At 41.2% G+C, this 21,388-nt stretch overlaps 1 protein-coding gene across 1 annotated transcript; it reads right to left on the reverse strand.

Annotated features, from left to right (window-relative positions):
* Window positions 1-3,997: 3,997 nt before the first annotated feature.
* Window positions 3,998-21,232, reverse strand: LBH (LBH regulator of WNT signaling pathway). The gene is made up of 3 exons (XM_063304457.1): window positions 20,974-21,232; window positions 17,267-17,366; window positions 3,998-6,562 (listed from the first exon to the last, which is right to left on the reverse strand). The coding sequence occupies exons 1-3, from the start codon at window positions 20,997-20,999 to the stop codon at window positions 6,374-6,376; spliced, it is 315 nt and encodes a 104-aa protein (XP_063160527.1). The 5' UTR covers window positions 21,000-21,232; the 3' UTR covers window positions 3,998-6,373.
* Between the last annotated feature and the right edge of the window lie 156 nt (window positions 21,233-21,388).

The following is a 21,388-nucleotide window of genomic DNA, read 5'->3' on the forward strand; positions in this document are numbered from 1 at the left end:
GTAAGAGTCAACCAGGCAATGCTAGATTATAACCACAGAGAGATATCCTGATATTGTACTGACAGAAAAGGTAACAAATTCTATGCCCCTCAGATAAGGAATGGAGAAGCCAATACCCCAAAGCAGAGCATAAAACCAGTAAAAATAGGACAGGCATGCACCATCCCACAGTCCAGGAGAGATTTTACCACTGCCCACTAGTCAGAGACAAACCAGCAATTATGTTGGTATCACAATATATGATGCCAAAATAATTAGGATATTTGTCAGCATGTAAGCCTCCAGCACAACACACATTATATTGTTGTTGTGTTTCTACTCTACCAATCAGTAGTTCACTCCTGAGTGTATTAGGAGTGGGGGGTGAAAATTTGAGCACCACAAGAGCAAAGACCACATGCCCCAGTAACAGTTATGTGATTCTGATAATAACAGCAATCAAACAACAGAAAGCACACACATACCCCAACCCAAACATACATTGCCAGCCCCACTGGAGACTTCAAATATCCTTGTACTTCTTCAGTCTGATGACCTCAAGAGATGTTGGACCTCAACTTCTACAATTCCCAACTAGGTGGCTCCTGCCCAAGCTGGATGAGGATGATGGGAACATCTGCCTAGCACATCTAGAAAACACCAATTGTTGGCATATTGTTATTTTGAATTGTTTTCTGCCTTCTACCTAGTTTTGAAAGGCCACTGTAAAATCATGCATTAATGAGAGGAAGCTGCTTGGAATATGATTTACTCCTTGCAGGAGAGCAGTGATTTGATGAGAGAACAATAAAGCTTGCACACATTAAGGACCTTACCAACAGGAAATGCCATGAAGCAAAGAATACATTGAGAAGTACATGCTGAAGGAGGAAGTACAGAAAATAAAGTGAAAGAATTGGTGACATTCTCGTGCTCAGCTTGACATCCTCTTCTTTATGCACACTTCACTTCCTTAGTTGTGTTTATCAGATTAAGCTGGTGGTTTCTGGGTACATTCATGATGAGCTTGCAGCTTATAGGTCTGTTTTAGAGAGTAAAATGTGCAGTACATGCTTCCTTTGTGGCTTCTTCCCTCCCTGCTTGCTTTCCTATGTTGGTTTCTTCCCTTCATGACCCACAAAAACAATGTTTCATAGAAAATGAAAGAAAGTTCCTTCATCAACTTTATGATTTTGTTTTTTGAGTTTAAAGAGCAAGGCTTCCGAGCATTGTTTTTTCAGCTGAGCTTGCTGGGGAGGGGATGTATCCAAACCATTTCTATTCCACAGCATATTTCATTCTGGGAATGTGAACAATCACCTGCAGACCACTCCATTCGATCATATGAATGGATCGCTGTTTGTGCATATTAGTTTGCTCATAGATACAGTTTGCCAATGAGCATAAAGCAAGTCCTTCCTGGCAAGCTAACTCCAAGTGTTCATTCATGGAACACCTGCAAAAGTAATCAAATCCATATTTTCATTCATTTCCATCATAAGTTTATTACTGTTTTAAAAATGATTGGGGACAACTGCCCTTCCAACATCATATGTAAATAGGAGATTAGGGCAATCATATTTGGGCTGCAAAACTCCAGTGACTACTAGTTGGCACCAAAGAGATTTTTTTACATAATGCCATCTGGTGGTCCTTTGGATTTTTGCAGATCAGATCTGGTAGCCCTACTGAAGATCAAAAAGTCTTTGAAAACTGATAAAATATACAGTAGAACTTCAGAATGATGGTTAAAAAGGTTCAGGTAGCAGAGGTGGGCAATCTGTATTCCCCCCTTACCCCCCCTTTCCCCCGAGTTTCAGAGCATCCTCTGATCATCTCTGGCAAAAGCTAACAGCACAATTTCCTTGGGAAACAGATAAAAATGATAAACCCAGAATAGCCATTATCACAGCTAAAAAGCAAAGCAAAACCCCAATTCCTACTAGCTTGTAGCTTCCCAAAAATGTTAAGTGTCTACCAAAATGTTGCCTGTCATTATTCCTGTCATTTACAGATAAAAAAGATCAAGATGGCACCTTTACAGCTGCAACATGTTATTTATCCTTGAAAAAAATGTTAAATACTGTATATCCCTTATGGGGATTATTTTTCTTCAGACTTTTTTGAAAAGGCACACATATTTATCTTTTCTACTGAATATAAATAATAATCTGTATTTTACCAAATCTGTTTTTGTGGAACATAGGAATAAGATTTGGATACTGTACATTCAGAATAACCTGCATGCATGTTTCTAAGAAAACATGTACAACTGCTCTTCTGCAACAGTGTGTAGGTGGAAGGAGAGAAGAATGGTGATTGAACATGCCAGAGAAGGCTCAGAACTGACCAACAAGTCATTGATGAGGAAAATGGCTTCATTGTTGTGAAAAGGGAGTTATGCTGTTTTGTACAAGCCTGCTTTCTATGCAATACCTTTGGAAAAATCAGCTAGGTTGACACAAAACATGGCTAAAGCTCTCATGTTTTTCAGAACTCTTCCTTAGGCATGTTACAGAAATGGCAGTGAGGGGTGGAGAATGGAGAAGCTAGTTAGCTAATTTTGATGTTAACAGCTTTATGCTCTGAAGCTCAGATCCATTCTGAAGAGGCTGATCACTCCTTGAATGTATCAATATTAGCTGCATCTGGTTTCAAGTTTCACCTAACATTTTTGGATAAGAAGTTGCCTTCAAGATGTTGGGCCATAATTCCTATCACGGGCATAGTCATTTCAACAAATTTGGAGAGAACCCACTTGGAGAAGGCTATGTGTTGGCTACAGACATGTTAACCCACAGGCCAGCTGGACTGGCATCTCCCATGTAGCCCACTGTCAGGCAGCATGAATTCCTTGAAACTAGCTGAAAACAAATAATCCCTCCCTCAACCCACTTCCAAAAACACTTAAGGGTCATCTCCCCCATGCTCTGAAGTTTATTAGTAATGATGTTCTGCTACAAGTGGAACTTTCTAAACCTTAACCAAGAACTCTGACTTGAAGAGACAATTTGGGGACACGTTTTGGCTCAGGGCATGCTCCATCTATGGATGAAGCAAATTCATACTTCAGAGTCCACTCAAAAGGGCAAACCACGGGGCATTCTGTGCAAAGCAGTGGTGCTTTGCTTCATGGTATCTTCCTTTCATCCCTCAAGTGATGGGCTTTGAGATGGTGCTCAGTAAGAAGGAACAAGGTGGTTCCCCTCCAAGCCTCCAGCCAAGGAAAGCTGCTTTGGCAGAAATATCTTTTGTGTGTGCACATGCAGACAACTGACAAGGGCCAATACAGTGGATAATTGGCTATGCTTAATACTTATACTTAAACCAACCTCTGAGGGCTGGATAGGGTTGAAGGAAAATCTTAGGGAAAGCATCCCCTGCTCCCACCTTTTGAACGTTTTGATTCACTTGCTTTAGATTTAAAAAAATATTCCTGAAATGCTGTTTGCCATATACTTGGATTTACATTTACGTTCAAACAGCAACCCAACAGATCTTAAGATGTTAATGTGCAGCTTTGACTGTATTCCTAAATGGTGCAAGTGTTGCTCTGTCAGGAGCCCACAATGCTCCTGCCATCAGAGGTATACTGCATTGCAGTGTTTCGCAAGCTCAGGGGCTTTAAGATGGATGGACTTCAACTCCCTGAATTCCGCAGCCAGCTTTGCTGTATTGGGTCAACTGACTAGATTCAAAGGCCTGTTTTCCAGTGACATGCCTACAGAAATGGCTTCACTTGGTGCAGTATTACTACCCCTCCATTGTAGAAAATGGACAGGAGGGATTTTTTTTAAATAAAAAATCAGCTCCTCCTGGCTGATTTTTGGTGAAATGAGAGGACAGAAAACGCAATGCCGTTATACCAATGGATCCGGTTGTCCACCTTTGCCATAAAACAAAGGTACGATGCTCTATTCAGTGAGATCATTCCACCTACATCCAAATTCCTGAGACAGTTCAAAAAGGCTGTGGGAAAGTCAGAGCTTTAAATAAAAGACCCCTCTCAACTTAAGAATTTGGAAAGCATTTTCAAACTTTATTTACAACTGTCACAGTGACAAAAGTAGTTTGAAAAAAATGCTAGCTTTTTCCCTGAGGCTCAAAAAAGAATTTTACAGAAATATAGAATGTAATATATAACAGGAAAAGTTCCACTGGAGTGCTTTGTTCCTCAGACACATTCAAAAGTGACAGAAATACAAGCAACAATTGTATGCTTTAAAAAAGAAGCAGAAATGGTATGCAAATATTTAAAGACAAACAGCATTCCCACTCTGTCCTTAAGCATTAAGGATTTTTGCTTTTCTGAGTGGTTAACATTTGACAACTTCAAACTGGGACAAAAATGAAGAAAGAAAAAGTAACTTTGGAGGGAAAAAAACAGGGCAATTCAGGTTGGGTGCAGGTGTAAAAGCTGATTCTACCGAACAGCAAGACAAGAACAGATTCCAGGATACAAAAAACATCTGGATCCATCCATTTTAAAGCAACCTTGATAAGGCAAGGATGCGAGACAAATTTCAGTGATGCCCAAACATCCACCAAGACAGGTAGTACATGCGTGACAGGTTCTTGGATGCAAAACACACACACAAGAACACCCAACTACATCCCTACAACCTCACACCCACATGTAACAATGATTCACAGCTGTTAAGTTATTGCCATTATGAGGAAAACACATGCGAGACAAGACTGAAAAAAGTAACCCTGCTGATTTCAACAAGCAAATACTCTAACCCCTTACCAGCAATTTTACTACTCATGAGGTATCAAATATAAGTGTAAGTGTGTGTGTGTGTCTTTCATATATAACACATATACAGGGTTCCAACAAATTTGGAAAGAAAGAGAAAAGGTCATGGGAAACTAAGGATTATTTTGACTATCCTGTTAAGGCCATAATGTTTATATATTACATAGCTTTCGTTTCTCCAAAATTAATATGGAATCACTGGCTTTTGATTTCTGAAAGTGGTACTTGAAATTTCAACTCTGTAGAACTTCCTGCCAAGAAGTCAGATACTGTTCTCTTATGAGGCTGCCAATTTAGCTTATCTGACTATTAGTTTGCCTTCTCTGAAGAGAGATACATGAGACATGAGGAATGAAGATTACAATGGGGAATTCAAAATCTGTGAACGAGGTAAGCCAATTGAAAAATCCTGTAGGTTCAAAAAAGCGTGTTATCTTCTCCACAATACTGAGACTCTAATACCTTTTTGTTTTTGAAGAGAAGCCCTGCTTTCCTTCAACAATTACTTATGCCACCATGCTTTCAGTGGGGGTACCAACTCTGTTAAGTTTCTTCCTATTTAACAGCCTTGGTTGGCTCCTGTATTATAATCATGATCCCTTGAATGAACATTAACACATGACTCAATCATAAATCAATGCTGCTGAAGAAGCTGCATTTCACAGCAGCCAGATGCATTACTGACAGGGAAAGTTAGCAGCAGCTTCAGCAGCAGGAAAGAAAATATATTTATTTTTCATGTCAAAATCTCCTGGAGTTTTTCTGAAGAAGCATTTCTTCTCATTCCGCCTCCCAAACAAAACAGAACATGACCTTTTAGAGCCTAAACAAAGTAACTGCAGAACACGTAGTAAAGGCCATTTCTACAGTCAACAGCACAATGGCCATACAAAGCTATTCACTGCGAGGTTAAAATGCATGCTTAAAGAGGTGCCAGGAAAGGAAAATACAGAAAAATATAGTTTATGTGCAGCAGGTGAGCAAGCCAATGCCAGACGCTGCAGTCTGACAAAGATGGTGCGACTTTAAGAGGACACTAGGCTGCAGAAGGCCACCCTAGTTATTGATCCATTGCTCCTCTACGCTGATCAGCAGGAAGGCTGCCTAACTTGGTAACATCATAGGAACATTTCAGTGGCTTGTCTTCCAGCCTCTAAACACATGCACATGTAAAACCAGAAGGAACACTATGAGAAGGCAAGGTTTTGAGAGATGAACACTATGCTCATGCATTTGTAGCCAAAGGCAGTCCCTTACAGAATTCAGCTGCATTTATACTTGCAGTTATTTCATCTAATGCCACACACTTCAGAAGAAGCATGCTTCCTGCTGGCCTATTCCTCCACCAAAGCGCCCTCTAATTTCCTGGCTGCCCCAGGCAACCACCACAGAATTCAACAATGATCTTGAGAAGGGCAATCATTTTTGGCTTGTTTTGCCTGCCCAAACTTTCTTAGTTTTAGCTGGAGATTGTCATGTCAAGCGCTTCAGTTCTCAATAGAGAATATGAAAAAAACTAAGATCTTGCAGGTGCAAAATTGAATGTCTTTTGTAGAAAAGACCCTTCAGAGAGCTGTTCTCCCTCCCTCAAGATGACCTAACATCTTGAGTAGAGCAGAAGATCTTCGGTGCTGTTTACTTCTCCTTGCCCTCTTTCTTTGCTTCATCACAGTTCTGTTCCTCTTCTTCCTGCACCAGGAACTCCTCAGGTGGCCATCTTAATTCTCCACTCTCTACATCTCCTTCTGTTGGCTCCACCACAATGGAAGGGAGACGGTCCTTCAGCTTACAGTAACGATCAAAATCTGAAGGGTCAGGGAAAATCTGAAATGAGAGATTTAGAGTGATCAACATCTCCACTGTTTTTTCAGTAGACTTTCATTTAATCACAGCTGTCCAAGTAGCCCCCTGTGAACTTCACAGACAAAAAATTTTTGAACTTAGGATAATATGGATTTTGCATATGGGCAGGCCTAACTCATATGATCTCTTATCAGAAGATTTAGAACATGGTAGGCAAACTGATTCTCAGACAACTTTCAAGTGGCTTTCCACAAGTGATCATTTTAAGACCCTCCAGATGTTGCTGATCTACAACTTCCAGCAGCCAGCATGCCCACTGGTAAGGGATGCTAGAAGTTCTAATTCAGCAATGTCTAGGGAGCCAGAGGTTCCCACTGAACAGTTGTCTCTTTCCTTGCATCTACTAGTTGGCTGGCAGATAAAAGGAGATAGTTCCACCCACTTTGGCACTAATGTCAAAAGATCACTACACCCCAAGGGAATGCAGTTTCCCCAGCCTTTAAAGACAACACATCTCTGACTGAATACAAACATTTTTTTAATGCAATGGTTACAATCTGGATGAGATCTACCTCCAGCCTATTGGTCGGTTCACAAGATGTAGTTAGCTATCAATGACATTCTTCTCATTTCAGGCTTTTCAAGTGACACACTCTGTATAGGCTGCCCTTGAAGAGCATTTGGAAGCTGCACCTGGTTCAGAATGCCATGATGCAGGCAATTTAGTGCATTCATGATATGCTTTTGTTATCCTACTGCTCCATGAGCTGTGCTTGCACCCAGGGAGTTTCCAGGTGCAGTTTAAGGTGCTGGTTATTGCCTACAAATCTGTATGTGGCTGTCCAGATATAGGACTAAAAACCACACTGAGATCAGGTGCTTTAGCTCTAGTGTTTATTGTTCTGCCCTATAGTACAAAATCCTGCTAAACTGAGAAAGTATCAGTGATTCCTACTAGAAAAGCTCAGAAAGTTAAGGCGGTTCTCTTCTGGATTTCTTGATAGGAAGCTGAAGAGAATCCGAACTACACATGCACTTCTCCCCCTGGAGAGGGCCCCCTCCCTCTCCATCAGCAATGTCTGTAACAATGGCACAGTGTAGGTTATTTATGTGATTGCTTGCCTTTGCTCACCCCACCAAACCCAACAGGGTGGACATGTTCTGAGTCCCTTCTATGAAGCAATATCATCTAGATTCAGGAGACATGCCTTCTCTCTCACAGCACCTGCCCTATGAAACAGCATTCTTCTCAAAGTCTGGATGACCCTGACCCTATCAGCCTTCCTTAAGGCTCCAGAAACCAGTTGATTTGTCAGTCTGCTGTTTGATTTGCAAAATGGAAGGGAATTTTTGGACCTCAGATGTATCGCGTTTGACTGTTATTAGAATTTTTTAAAAAAATATTTTGGGCTGTTGTTGCTTTGGCTTTTACTTACCCTTAGCTGCTGTATTTGTGAGGTAGGTGACCATATAAATGGTTAAATAAGGCTCTTTTTACATGTTTGTACACAAAAGATGTTAGGAAAACTGATCTGTAAGTTACTCTAAGGTCTATAAATAAGTACCAAATGTGATTGTAATGCACTTAAAGGATCCAAAATGTAACACATGTCCTACCCATCAATTTCCTGTAACATCATTATACTATATATAGTTCAGGTCTGGAGCTAGACCTGGATCACCCATAATGTATGAATTATGTCAATGTTTGATGAACTGGATGTTACCAGACAACCTGCTATGCTCATATCTCAAGTTCTCCTCTTGCAGGGTTGTTTCATCTCTATTCCTGATACTCCACTGGATTCTTGCCAACATCAGACCATACACAAATATCAGTACTTTCAAGCTTTTCATTAAGTAGCCTGCCATTTTCCTCTGGCCAGGTTAGCACTGCCAGATAACATTGTTTGCAAACCAGCATCTTGACAACTCCATTGTCTCACTGTTTGAGTTCTGTGCAGGTACTAAACAGGCACCATTTCCTGTTCAGTCAGCCTTTGCCACCCTGGTGTCCCCCAGATGTTTTAGACTCTAGCTCCTACCACATGCATTTGGCTTAGGGATGCTGAGAGTTGCATTCCAACATATTTATTATGTAAATAACCAGCTACCTTACTAAGCAGATATGGGGCATTTTCAAAACAGCTCCCAGAAAACACTAACATCTATTAAAACTCATGTGGAAATAACTGCAATATTAAAGTCTGATCTATTCCACCCTAGGCATTTTTCATCTCATCAATCCTACTCAGACCATTACAAAGCCGCTATAAACTAAATTGAAGTTTCCATCTCACCATTAGAACACATCAGATGACCAATATGTCAATGAAGATTCTCAGTCATCCAGGTGGAATTGTCTGTAGGTTGAGTCATGGCAACTGGATTTCTTTCTTTTTGGTTGAAACGTTTCGCTGCTTGGACAAGCAGCAGAACATTTCAACCAAAAAGAAAGAAATCCAGTTGCCATGACTCAACCTACAGACATCAGATGACCAAATGAGTCCTGTTTCCACATTCTATAGGTTGCATATAAAGCACCAAGTTGAACACTCCGTCCCAACTAAGTACTCTATCTCCATTTGAGAGAATAAAAAATGTTGGCATTTATTTAGAGTTGCTTTCCTCAGCGTGGCATTTCCAAATTGTTCAGCATTACAACTCTCATAATCTCCAACCAACACTATCAGGGGCCTATAGGTTGGGGGTAAGAGAGGACCTGCAGCTGAACCCAGCTCATAGGTATCAGGTTGGATAAGCCAGTATACATCGTCAGCATGGGAACAACACACTCCCTGTTATGTACAGGGCTGCAACTGGGGGGGGGCAAGCAGGGCATGTGCCCTGGGCTCCGTGCTGGTGGGGCACTAAAATGAGTGCTGGGGGGTGCCAAAATGGGCGCGAAATCCATGTTTGCCCTGGCTGACACAGACCCTAGTTGCAGGCCTGTATATGTATAATGAACAGCATCACAGGATACAATAGCATTAAGCCTTTGCTATTATGGCAAGTACATTAGGTCAAAGTGGCATAGCTGTTTTGAAAATATGCTGACCCACCCCATTTCAAAATAATGAATAAACGATTTCTTTAAATAAACATCCCCCAAATATATAGGTTTCTGTATATGATTTAAAGAGCCTGAAGAATCTTATCTGTAACAGCTGCAGAGATAGAAGAGATTTTTCCACTAAGTCATGCTTTTTTAAAATAATCAAGGAAGCATAAAAATGAGATGTTGCAATTGCACTCAAGGATTAGGGATGGCCCAATGGAAAATAAATGAAGTCACATTTCCCAGCACGTGACAGACAGGGAAACAAGGATAAGCTGTCAATAGAAGCAAAGAAACAAGAGCCTTTGCATAATGACATTTTAATCCATGAAGGAATAGGGCTGAATATTGCTTGCCCTCTTCTCTTTACAGATGAGACAGTTCAAAATCTTTGACCCAATCCTTGCCCACAATCCTTCACATATAACTATGTGTGTGTCTACCCAAAATTGCCCATGGCAGGAGACAGACTTGAAAATTATCTTTGTGGTTTTCAGAGCTGAGCATTGGGGAAGGGGGCAAACATTTTCTTTCTCTCTGAATGCTAACTGTACTTGAACCTAAGATCTCCTTGAACTCAATTCCTGGTGACTACATGCTGCCCATATAGTTTTCTTGCAGCTTGATTTGTCACTGCTTTCACCCAGGATAGTTTTTCAACTCCTCAGTCTAGCCTACAGCCCTGAGGTTTTGTGGTAGTCTTCTATCCAAGTCTAATCACATCCAATCCTGCTTAATATTGAAGATCAGCTGTTAGGTACTACCATCTGCTGTAGACAATCATCCTCTACCCTCAATATATTCAGTCTACACTTTCCATCAAGATTGATTCTGAAATGCAGATTTTACATCTGAAATATTCACGCCTAATTTTCCTGCTTCTTCTCATCACTTACTTTTTCTTACATCTTGCCTGATGCAAGAATCTTGCATACCCTTTTGAGCCATTTCAGTTGGCCCTAACAAAAGCAATGCTAAGCTATAGATTTAGTACATTCTCCCTGAAAGTCACTTGTTATTGTCTACCAAGTTGCTTCCGCACAATTTTGTAGAGAGGATTTATTTCAAATTCCCTTCCTGCACTGCATTTTATGTAATTTTTCCAATAATCTTCATCTATGGTAGCAGTCATTTTTTTATAAAAAAATAAAGATTTTTTTAAAAAAAAACAGTACAGGTAGTCCTCACTTAACAACCACAACTGAGACCAGAATTTCAGTTGCTAAGCAAAGTGGTCATTAAGCGAATCTGACCTGACTATGACTTTTGCGGCAGTCATTAAGAGAATCACCATGGTCGTTAAGCAAAACGCGCGGTTCTCCTTTGATTTTGCTTGCCAGAAGCCAGCTGGAAAGGTCGAAAATGACGATCACATGACCACAGGATGCTGCAACAGTCATAAATGCGAACTGGTTTCCAAGCACCCAAATTGTGATCATGTGACTGTGGGGACACTGTGACAGTTCTAACTGTGAGCACCGGTTGTAAGTCTGAATCATCACTAAATGAATAGTCATTAAGTGAGGCAGCAGAGACATAGGAAGTAGATTGATACATTATGGATGAATTCTGGTGGCTACCACAGGAGGAAGTACCAAATAGCAGAGAATCACTTGAATATTCAAATACAGGAACAAGTTACCATTATATTATTATTTTATTTGGAATATTCATAGCTAGCAAGAGTACTTATTCACTGGGCACCTCAAAGAGGAGAGAAAAATAAAGCTCTAAACTTGAAGATAAATGTCTTTTCCTGTGCCAAGTGACACCCCACCCCCCTCCTCTAGACTTGACTGAACTTAGCCCCAGAATGGAAAGAAAAGTTTAACCACTATAAAAAAAAATGCTGTATGTGAGCCTGCCTCCCAATGACTAAAACAGAAGAGCTCTGCTGCAGTACAAGTTGCCCATATGAAACCAAGCCTCGCTAATAAGGAAAGCAATTCTGCTGAGAAGAGATTACAAGCACCTAGCTAGGCCGTTGACTATGTCCTAGTCCATACAGTCTACAAGTCCTTCAATGAAACTAGCAGTAGCAGGGTATGGAACATATTTAGTCAGCGCTATCAGGATCTAGCCAGCCCTAGCTTACTGATAGGACTGTCTGGTTGGAACCCCAGGCATTTGCAACGTGACCCAGTGAGCCTACCAGAGACACATTAAGACTCTGCTTTTTACCACTTCTGTAGGATGACAAATGCAGAGACCACAAATCACCTGGTTGGCCCATTTTGGGCTTGATGAACGCCAGCGGTATTAAGGGTTCAGACTTTTTGGCTTGGTGCATCACAAGAAGGTTTGCCTTTAACACTGTTTAAAAACAACAGCCACAAGGACAGCCCCAAATAAAGAAAAGTGCTGTGCAGTCCAAGTCATGCATACCAGAATCATTTCCATTTCTAGATGAGAGACAACTCTTTGCACAATACACACTATAGGAGATTCACCCTGACTTCATCTGCAGACAGAAACTCATTCTGGGGTAATTCTTTGGCAGGCTTCAAATTCACTGCTGCTTCACACAGAAGGTTGGGTTGCTTATGCATCAGCTTTGAGTGCCGGCTCTAATTAGAATCAATGGATTTAGCTAACCAGCTCTTCATGGCAATTTGAATATAAAAAATAGAACACTTGCCTCTAAATGTTGTTTACTCAACCCAGCTACCACAATGAGAGAGGCTGTCTCAATGGTCATCACTTCAGATTCCATTCTGAGGTTTTTTATTTTTTTAGAGGAGTTTCAACACAACATTATTTTGGCAACAGAGTAGGCAAATTTTAGTCCTTAGTCAACTCCAGTTTCAAATACCATGACTAGTGCTAGAGTCAACTGTCATTAACAGAGTCAACTTGGAAAAAGGATGTGATCATTTCCAGGTAGAAAAGATAATAGGAGAACACAATGGATGTGATCCCAAATTTAGGCTGAAAACTACTGAAGTCTTTGTTTCAGTATTCAAACCACATTTGAAAAAGGAAGATAAATAAAGCTCACTGAATAGAAGCTTTGGGATATTTACTCTACCTTAAAATAGATATTCATTTTTGCCACTTTGCCATTCTCAGCTAGATGTTGAGATATTAATAAAATGTAGAGAGAGAATAGCTCCCATACATTACAGCATTACTACAGAGTTCCAAACTTCTTGTCCTCTTAAAATGAAGAGGGCAAAAGTCTATGTATATCCTGGATGTTTTTCCTGGCCTCCATTTGCTATTTATTTAGTGAAAGAGGCCTTCTCTGACCTGGCACTTTCCAGACTGTTGGACTGTAGCCTCCAGCATCCAACCAACATTGGCAATTCCAGCTGAGGGATGATGGAAGTGGTAATCCAGGACATCTGCAGTTTGCCAGGCTAGGGAACGCTTTGCTAAAGGATTACTAATTTTAACAGTTTAACATTAGTCACCTTCAATAATGCTGGACTTTTGTTACCCAAGACTGTGTTGAAAAGCTCCTCCACAGTAGAGAATAAATAAATTTTGTTAGAAAAGTAAGCTAGGTTAGTTTTTACATGCAGTGCATTTGGGGGAAGGGGGCAGAATCCAAATGTTAAATACACAGAACTACTCCCTGCTGCTTGCCTGAAATGGTACCTGAAACATCTGGGTGAGGGTTCAGATTTAACAAGCAAAAATAACTGTAAAAACCCTAAAGGTTCCAGTTCAAGACAAACAACCTTGTGCATTACAGGTGCTTTGGGCTACAATTCCCATATACTCTTCCTTATTCTGGATGAGGCTCATGGGAATCAAAATCCAAAATCAAACCAAGTAGCCTGCTGTCTCTCTCTCTCTCTTTCGAGAGAAACAGAGACACACACCAGGGTTGCTCACACATGCTCTCTCTCTTTCCATATGTGATTTTAGTTACAATCTACAAATTATTTAATCTCAAGCAATTTATTGGGATTTTTTTTCCTCAGTTGACTTCTTGGTGGGCTATTGAAGATGCAGATCTATTGTTATTTTGGTAACAACAATTATTTTAATTTTTATGAACAAATTACATGAATTTATGAATTTCATTTGTAAATAAAATGAGCTTTATTCTTTACCTCCAAAGAGTTATCAGTAACTAATTTTAAAAACAGAATGCAAAACTTCAAATCAAAGATGCTTGTAAATAACCAAGCCAAAGTTAAGCAACAGAAAAGTTTGGAGAGCAACAGAGTACAACTACAGAATCCACTCCAGCTGGATTACTTTTCTCTCTTTACCTCATTCCAGGTTATCTAAAATGAGACTCAGTGGCTGCAAGTGGCCTACCAGCATCTATTTGGTAGTCTCCAGAGTGGGCCTCTAAAAAAATGGTATATGGTACCATTTTGTAGTCTCCAAAAATATGGGCCTCTAAAAAAATGGGATGAGGGCTTAACGAGCAAAATGGGTAGCTTCTTAAGTTTTGCGGGTGCTTAAAACACTCACTTCATCTTTTAAAACTCCTGAAAACCCCTCCCAAAAAGGGTCCTGGCCCTGCCCACTGTTAGGATGCAGCCCACAGCATGCCTTGCAAAGCCTGGTATTGCTACTTCCTGGGGTTCCTATCTAAGTCTGGAAGATAGATGCAGTTCTGCAGCTTTGTTTATTCACAAATGCATTACTTAGAAACTGAGAACTCAGAACAGGAGGAAACAACCCTCCAGATCACATTTGAGATGTAGCACTTCCTGATTTGATTGGAGTGGGCAGCTGTTACTTTGGGGAATGCTGGCATTTGAAAGTGCATAATGCAATACAGACATTTTTGGTAGGAGTAACAGATTAGGATGAGCAGAGAATTTTTTTCTGCCCACCCCTGGAACAAAATGATGTTCTAACGGTGGCAAGTTCTTTATGTAGAATCACAAATCAGCAAAACAATAGTAACCCTCTAGAAAAGTACAGTTCTCTACAGCTTCCACTGGCTTCCTCTTTCAGATTCACAAGGAGAAAAATTGCTCTCCTAACCTCAGAACGGGGGGGGGGGATTAGTATCTACCCTACTCGTGTATCTCTAGATGTCTTATGAGAGATAACAAGGAACCTACAACTCCCAACTATGTAGCATCAGAAATTCTGAAGATCTAAAAATGTTTTCAAGTTCTAAACTGGACTGCAGATTTGTGTTCAGGTTCGGCAAGAAATTGGCTGTACCCTTTGAGCTACCATTTGCATCTCATTTTCAACTCATATACTGTATACCCAGACTCATGATGAGTTGGGCAGCCTTACAAATTTAAATTTTAAAAATTAAATCTGGATCTTCAGCTCTCTTTTTATGTTCAGTGGCAAGCAAACTTTTAAATTTAATTTAATTTTAACTTTAATTTTATTTTTTTTACTTAATTTCCCCCTAATATTTAATCAGAAAGGAGATCAAAATGCAAGCAGATTTCTAATTAAAGCGCAGAAAGCACCAACGTCTAGACAGTGTTATTCTAAAGATCACTGGCACCCAATGATTTTGTCTTGCAAATATATAGACAATCAATGAGCACCCTAAAACTACCTGAACTAGAAATAGCGACATAAGCATAAATGAGGGTGAGGCCAAAGCCAAACTTCCAGTCATTCTAAATGGCAAATTTTGCAAATACAACCAATGAGTTTGAGAGGTTCATTCACTTATTGCTGAACTCTGCTCTTCTATCTCATTCTTTGGAAATATTTATGAACACTTATGAACAATTTCTTTTTGCTGCACATAAATAAAACTTCTGGTCTGATGAGTTAACAAAGTTAATGGACACAAACTTTTTCCAGATCAATTTGAAACCACATAGCTATTAGTATGCTTACAAGACAGAAGACTATGCCATGTAGCATGACCTTATAATGTATTTGTTCTGTGAGATGGAGATTAAGAAAACATTCTTCAAAAACACCTTAAATTTTGAGTCGCTGCCAGCGTGGATGATTTAGGAGACAAAATATAGCCATAAAATCATCCCAAGCCCAAACACTGCCAAACCTTTGTGGGCAGAAATAAGCAAAAAGATAAGCAATATGCTTAAGCCCATTGATCTAACGGGGTTTCTGCTGCTGCTTCATTCAGCCCAATTTATATTGGGGTCTAAGCATATTGACCTTACTCCAGGTTGCCAAAGTTATCTGAACCACAAAGGTTACTTACTCTAATACAAGTCAGTCTCAAAATAGCTAAGACCCTTGAGCCTTACAATGGAAATTCATGTGGCTTTTTAAAGCTCTGATGCAATGTTTGCTAACTGTATTTTTCCACTGGGATTCATTCCAAAATGAATTCCCAAGTTAAAAAGAAAAACCCACATTAGCCTGAAGTAATGAAGATTCCTTGCACTACCATTCACCTAAAGGAGATTGTCTATGATAATTGAATGTGGAAGACAAGACAGAAGTGACACACATACCTTCCATTTAAAAGACAGAGCAGAATTAAGAGCCACTGAGGGGAAAAACCGTAAGGGGGTTAAAAAACGCTTAAGCAAACTTAATATCAATATACAAAACCAAAAGGCCACTTTATACACAGCAATCTACACATGCTTATGCAGAAGTAAGCTGAAAGAATGAGACACATTCAATCAGATCAAAGCCCCACATAGCTGGTTATTCTGTTTCTACAATGAGCAGCCAGATCACTATGGGGCATCCACAGATTGGACCCGAGTGGAACAGCACTCTTGCATGCCTTTTTATTATACCATTTATATGCTGTTCTCTTCCATTTCAGGCTTGCAAACACTGATATATAATAAAATTCAAAGTAAACAATCATTAAATCCAGCCGAGAATCGGCTAAAAAACAAACAAAATCCTCAAAGCCAGGTTAGAAATAAATGTTTTAAGGCTATACACTAAACTAGCTATAATAAGGGAGGTAGTTTCAACTTCAGTGTCATATTTATTCCAAGTTCTAGGAGCCACTGTGAAAGATAGCACAATTAGATGTTCATGTTAAACATATCAATGGTGGACCAGCAATGCAGCTGCTTCAGTTCAGGGAGTGATGTGATACATTGACCACCTGGGCTAGTGCATTCTGGGCCGGGTGCAATCTCTGAGCCATCTTCAAGAGCCACACCATGCAGAGATCATTGTAGTAATCCAACCTTGAGGCCACCGGAACATGTGTCACCAATGCCCACTCTTTCTTCTCCAGGAATATTGACAACTAATTTATCTCCCAAAGGTGATAAAACACCTTCTTGCCAATGATCTGTGCCAAGTCTAGCTCCAACAGGATACCCAAGAGATGAACCTAGTCCTTAAAGGAAACTACAATACCCCCAACATACATCCAGATCTAACCCGTCTCCCATATCCTGAATGATCCTATATTGTTGGTATTTAGAGAGAGAGAGATAGCCATAATGTCTAGCACTAGTGATTATCTTATCTTCTGGAAGCAAGTCTTATACTTCATGAATGTATCTCTTAGATTCCTCAACAGATCTTTTTCTCTGAACTGTTCATATATTTACTTATAAGTCCCCCCGCAACCCAAAATAGACTAGCAGCCTGATGCTGTGCTTGCTAACTGCTCTTGCCAAGGAAGCATTACAAACAGCTTTGTAAATTTTAAAATATTAAGAACTAATTCATCAGCCTTCTAAAAAGACTACTACCTAATCCCGGTTGAATCCATGAGCAACTTGCAGATAACTAGTTGCACTAAGTGTTCTGTATTACAATGAATTTACCTGATAGGATAGGCCATCCTTGCGGGGGCTTAAACCAATCTCATCCATAGTTGGAGCACTCATCACTTCAGTCATGTCAGCTGATCTCAAATAATCAGGGCTGGAAACAAAGGCAGAGGGACAACTTCAGCAGTCACTCCTTTATTTAGTTACAATTAGCAGTGGACAAGCAAAGAAGAACCAAGACTCCACATTGTTAAGTAATCCTAATACAGATTAAGAGACTAACCATTTCAATGCATATTTCCAGTCTTATTTTGGAAAGAAAGTACTTCAACCTATTCTGGAACACAGGAAATGAGAAGTCAAAAGGCCAAATTGGTTTGCCCCAAAGATGCACTTGGACACATTTTATTAAACCCATCCTATATTTTTACATTACCACCTGGAAGGAGTATAATGCATCTTCTACAGCAGCTTTTTTTCAGCCTTAGCAGCTTTAAGCTGTGTGGACTTCAACTCCCAGAATTCCCCAGCCAGGAGCAGTCCACACAGCTTAAAGGTGCCAAGGTTGAAAAGCACTATCCTACAGAATCTGTGAAAGCTTCAGAGTTAAGAGTTTTAAACCCAAGGCATGACTCTTGCTTCGCATTTTTATCAACTGGGCCACCTTTAATTCAGATTGATTCATTCTACAGCCCCAGTTTCAGTGCAAAGAGTAAATGATGTACTGCCTTACACTCATTGTTTCCAGTATAATTAATTTTGAAAGCAAAAGTAGATTTGCATGCATGTAAGCAACTTCTGTATTTTAGCATGTGGTAATTTCATTTCAATTTCCAGGCATAGTAATTCTTAAAACTTTCTTGCAGCCACTCCTCTTTTAACTGAAATAAAGACAATGGATGTGGTGTGGGGCACATATACAGAAATGGCACTGCCGTTTATTGGCTGCTCTACACTGAAAGGCATCTTTAGAATATTTACTCCAGATAATAAAATTCAGGAATGTCAACATACTAGCATAAAGAATGTGTACCCATCAATCATCAGTGGCCAATCTATAATGGGTAGAAGGTTACAGTATATTGTAAGTCAAGCAAAAGGCTGGTCTTTATTCCTTGCCTGCTCTTACAAGTACCTGCTCCTCTTCTAAATCAGTACTTTGAGCACTAGGAATACTGAATGACCAGCATCAGCTCTGTCAGGTTTGCTTAGTTATAAACAATAAGCCAGATCATCCCAAGGAATCATTTGCACAAATAACAATTCTATCAGTACATTATCATAATATCAGCATGATACATATTTCACTTTAAGTTACTAAGATTTCTGCTGCTAGGAGCTTATACTTTTATGTTTAAAAAACAACAATGCTTGCTCCTGTTGCATCTTAATTAGGGAAGCAACATCTAGCAGAGTCAGCCTAATTCTGCATAGTCCAGGTGACACAGACTGAGAACAGAGTAGATTTCTTTCTCTCCCAATTTCTTTCCTTGCCCCTCTTTGTCCCCTTGGTTCTATGTATCCTAAAGGCAAGAACTACCATCTCCCTGTACACTTCACCCCCACCTCCCTGACTGGGTGTTACAATTCTTCACAGTAAATTTAGAGAAAAGCAACAGCATCAGTGTGCTTTGTGAGCTGTACGATTGGTGAAGAGGCAACAAGTTGGTCTAAATTATCGGCAGGAAATATTTACAGCTAACACACAACCCAGTGGAGTAACTTTAGACTGCCTTTGTTTGCAAGAAAAAGGGGAAATAACATTGTAATAGGAATTTGAGGTCATCCAAACAGCTAAGCTCTCCTTTAAGATAATCAGAAGAGAAAACACAAATGTTGCAGCTAAATGGAACATTAGTTTGTTGAGTTTTTTACAAAGTACATGGAAGTCCCCAAAGGCTAGTCAACTGGCCAGGGAACCATCCAAATTGCAATGTCTGGCAACAGAACTGTACACTAAGCAACAGATAAAACACAACAGTTGCCAAAGATCTCAGCACTTCGACTCACAGGTTTTATAGAGGAAAGTTCACTTTGCTGACATTCTTTCTGCACTCGCTCTTCCAGAAGAGGCACAAATTTTAATTGTGTCATACTCGCCAGTTGTACCCAGGCTACCGGGTTCTGGTAAAAGTGATGAGAATTTACTGTCTGCCAGAAGGTATTTCTGCTTCTAATGGCATTTGTACGGGAAGCACTAATATTCAGGCTGTGTGTATATGAGAGAGAGAATGAGAATATATGCACACCAGGGCTTAATATCTGGGGGAGGAGGGGGAGGCTATTTTCTCCCTCTCTGCCAAAAAGCAAAAATACTTTAAGCATCCTTACTTATGCCAAGCCAGCCTTTCTTGAAAGCATTCCAGGAAGGTGATTACACAACTTTGCCGCAGCTCACTCCTCTTCTAACAAAGCTCTAAAGTATAAGCCTAACCCCTCAAATGCACCTGCCATAAAGGACACCTTTTTGGGCTTATGTGGAGCCCCGTTTTTGCCTAAGACCGAATTTTCAAACTCCGGGCTAAATCAGAGGAACCAGGAGTTTCTGAACTTCTTAGTGGAGCTCTCTACTGTACTGTGTTCACTCACACATTCAGGATGACGGATGGGGGTTTCTGGGTTAACTGAAACACCCAGAAGGCAGCTGCTGACAAAATCTGGGGTCCCTTCTTCTCTTCCCCCACCCACCGGTCAAGGTTGCTACTTCCCGACGGGAATACCAAAAGCAGCAATTGCTGCAGCGGCGGCACCCGCTCCCCTGCGTAACGTCTGCAGCCTCCTGCCTTTGTGGATTGTCTCGAAAGAAGCAGCTGCTTAGCAGCAAACTTCCTACTGCGGATTAAGTTTCCTCCACATCAAAATAGCATCCCCCCATCTCGGGGGCGGGCGGGGGAGAACCCCAGATAAGGAAACGGGGAAAAAAAATACTTTGGGGATCTTCACTGGCACCTCAAACATTCTTCTAACGGGTGAGGTTTTTTGTTCGGACATTAATATCCGTGATGCCTCCCCCCCTCCGTCCCAACACTGACAGGATGCTGCTCCGTTAAGTCAGAAACCCAGGGAGCTAAACAGTTGTAATTAGGAACCGCGAGAAAATCAAACAGCTGCTGTGCCGGTTATTATTTTTTTTCCCACAGAAACCAAGCCAGTAGCTGTTTTGTTTTCTCTATGGAGCTCCAGCTGGAAGAAATTAACACTCGCTGACAAAATTCCCCTGGGCCATCGCAAGCAGGAAGCGTCGATCCGGACACCCTCTTCGCGAGAGGAGAGCTGCCACCTCGCCCCGCAACCGAATTCTCCACAGCTCCTCTCGGCGCGGTGGAGTGGAGGACAAACGACGGATAAAGAAGCGCTTCGGCGGCAGCCTCTCCTCCCAGCAATAGGACGTGCCACGACTGCTAAGGAGCTCCACGGAACGTCAACCGCTGTCTCGAGGGGCTGCAATCCGCCGCACGCATCCGGGTAGACTTCGGCTCCCGGGAACTCAGCCGAACCCGCCGGCGGGTGAACGAGGACCGGGTCGGACTGCAGGCGCCATCCTGCGTGTTTTGCGGCGGAATGGAGGCGCGCGCCCTCCCCTGCTTTCTTTGTTCCTCCCTCCCGCCTTCACCCTGCACACCCTCAAACATTCCTTGAAGTTCTCGAGTTCTGGTAGCTGGCAGAGGTGGCGCTTGCCTGCCGTAAAGCTCTCCGGATTTCACCTCTGCCTTCGACCCGCACTCGCCATCCACACCGCAGAGCTGCGCCCAGGTACTCACCAATGAATGGGGAAAAATACAGACATGAAGTCCTAACAAAGAGGTCGACCCAACGTCTTTTGTAGCTCAGCACAGGAATAGTGCAGGAAGGGGACGAACTAAACCAAAAACGAGAGAGAGGGCTATTTTTTCCCGTGAGAAGCTATTGCCAGTGATTTCTCAGAAGATAAACGCCCGCCGGGATTTTTCAAGTTGTTTGGGTTGAAGCTGCTCGGTGTTTCTCCTGCGCGCAGCAGCCACAGGTTTCTTCCACTAAACTGACCAGCACAAAGAATTTGAGAGCTATTTTTATAGACGAGGGAGGCGTGCCTGGGCTCACAAAGCCCGCCCCCTCCCTCCGATGATGTCACAAAACTCATGAATGGTTTCGTGCGCTCGGCCTGTAGCAAAGCCGCGCCTCGGAAGAAAGCAGCAG

Source organism: Candoia aspera, chromosome 1 (assembly GCF_035149785.1).
Source record: "Candoia aspera isolate rCanAsp1 chromosome 1, rCanAsp1.hap2, whole genome shotgun sequence".
Taxonomy (NCBI): Eukaryota; Metazoa; Chordata; class Lepidosauria; order Squamata; family Boidae; genus Candoia; species Candoia aspera.

What these genes read in the sequence shown, in the direction of transcription:
- LBH (XM_063304457.1), bottom strand. Translation starts at nt 20,999, where the DNA reads ATGTCTGTATTTTTCCCCATTCATTG. An exon ending in GTATTTTTCCCCATTCATTG is followed by an intron (nt 17,367 to 20,973) that starts GTGAGTACCTGG and finishes CTTTGTTTCCAG; the next exon opens with CCCTGATTATTTGAGATCAG. An exon ending in AGGATGGCCTATCCTATCAG is followed by an intron (nt 6,563 to 17,266) that starts GTAAATTCATTG and finishes CTCTCATTTCAG; the next exon opens with ATTTTCCCTGACCCTTCAGA.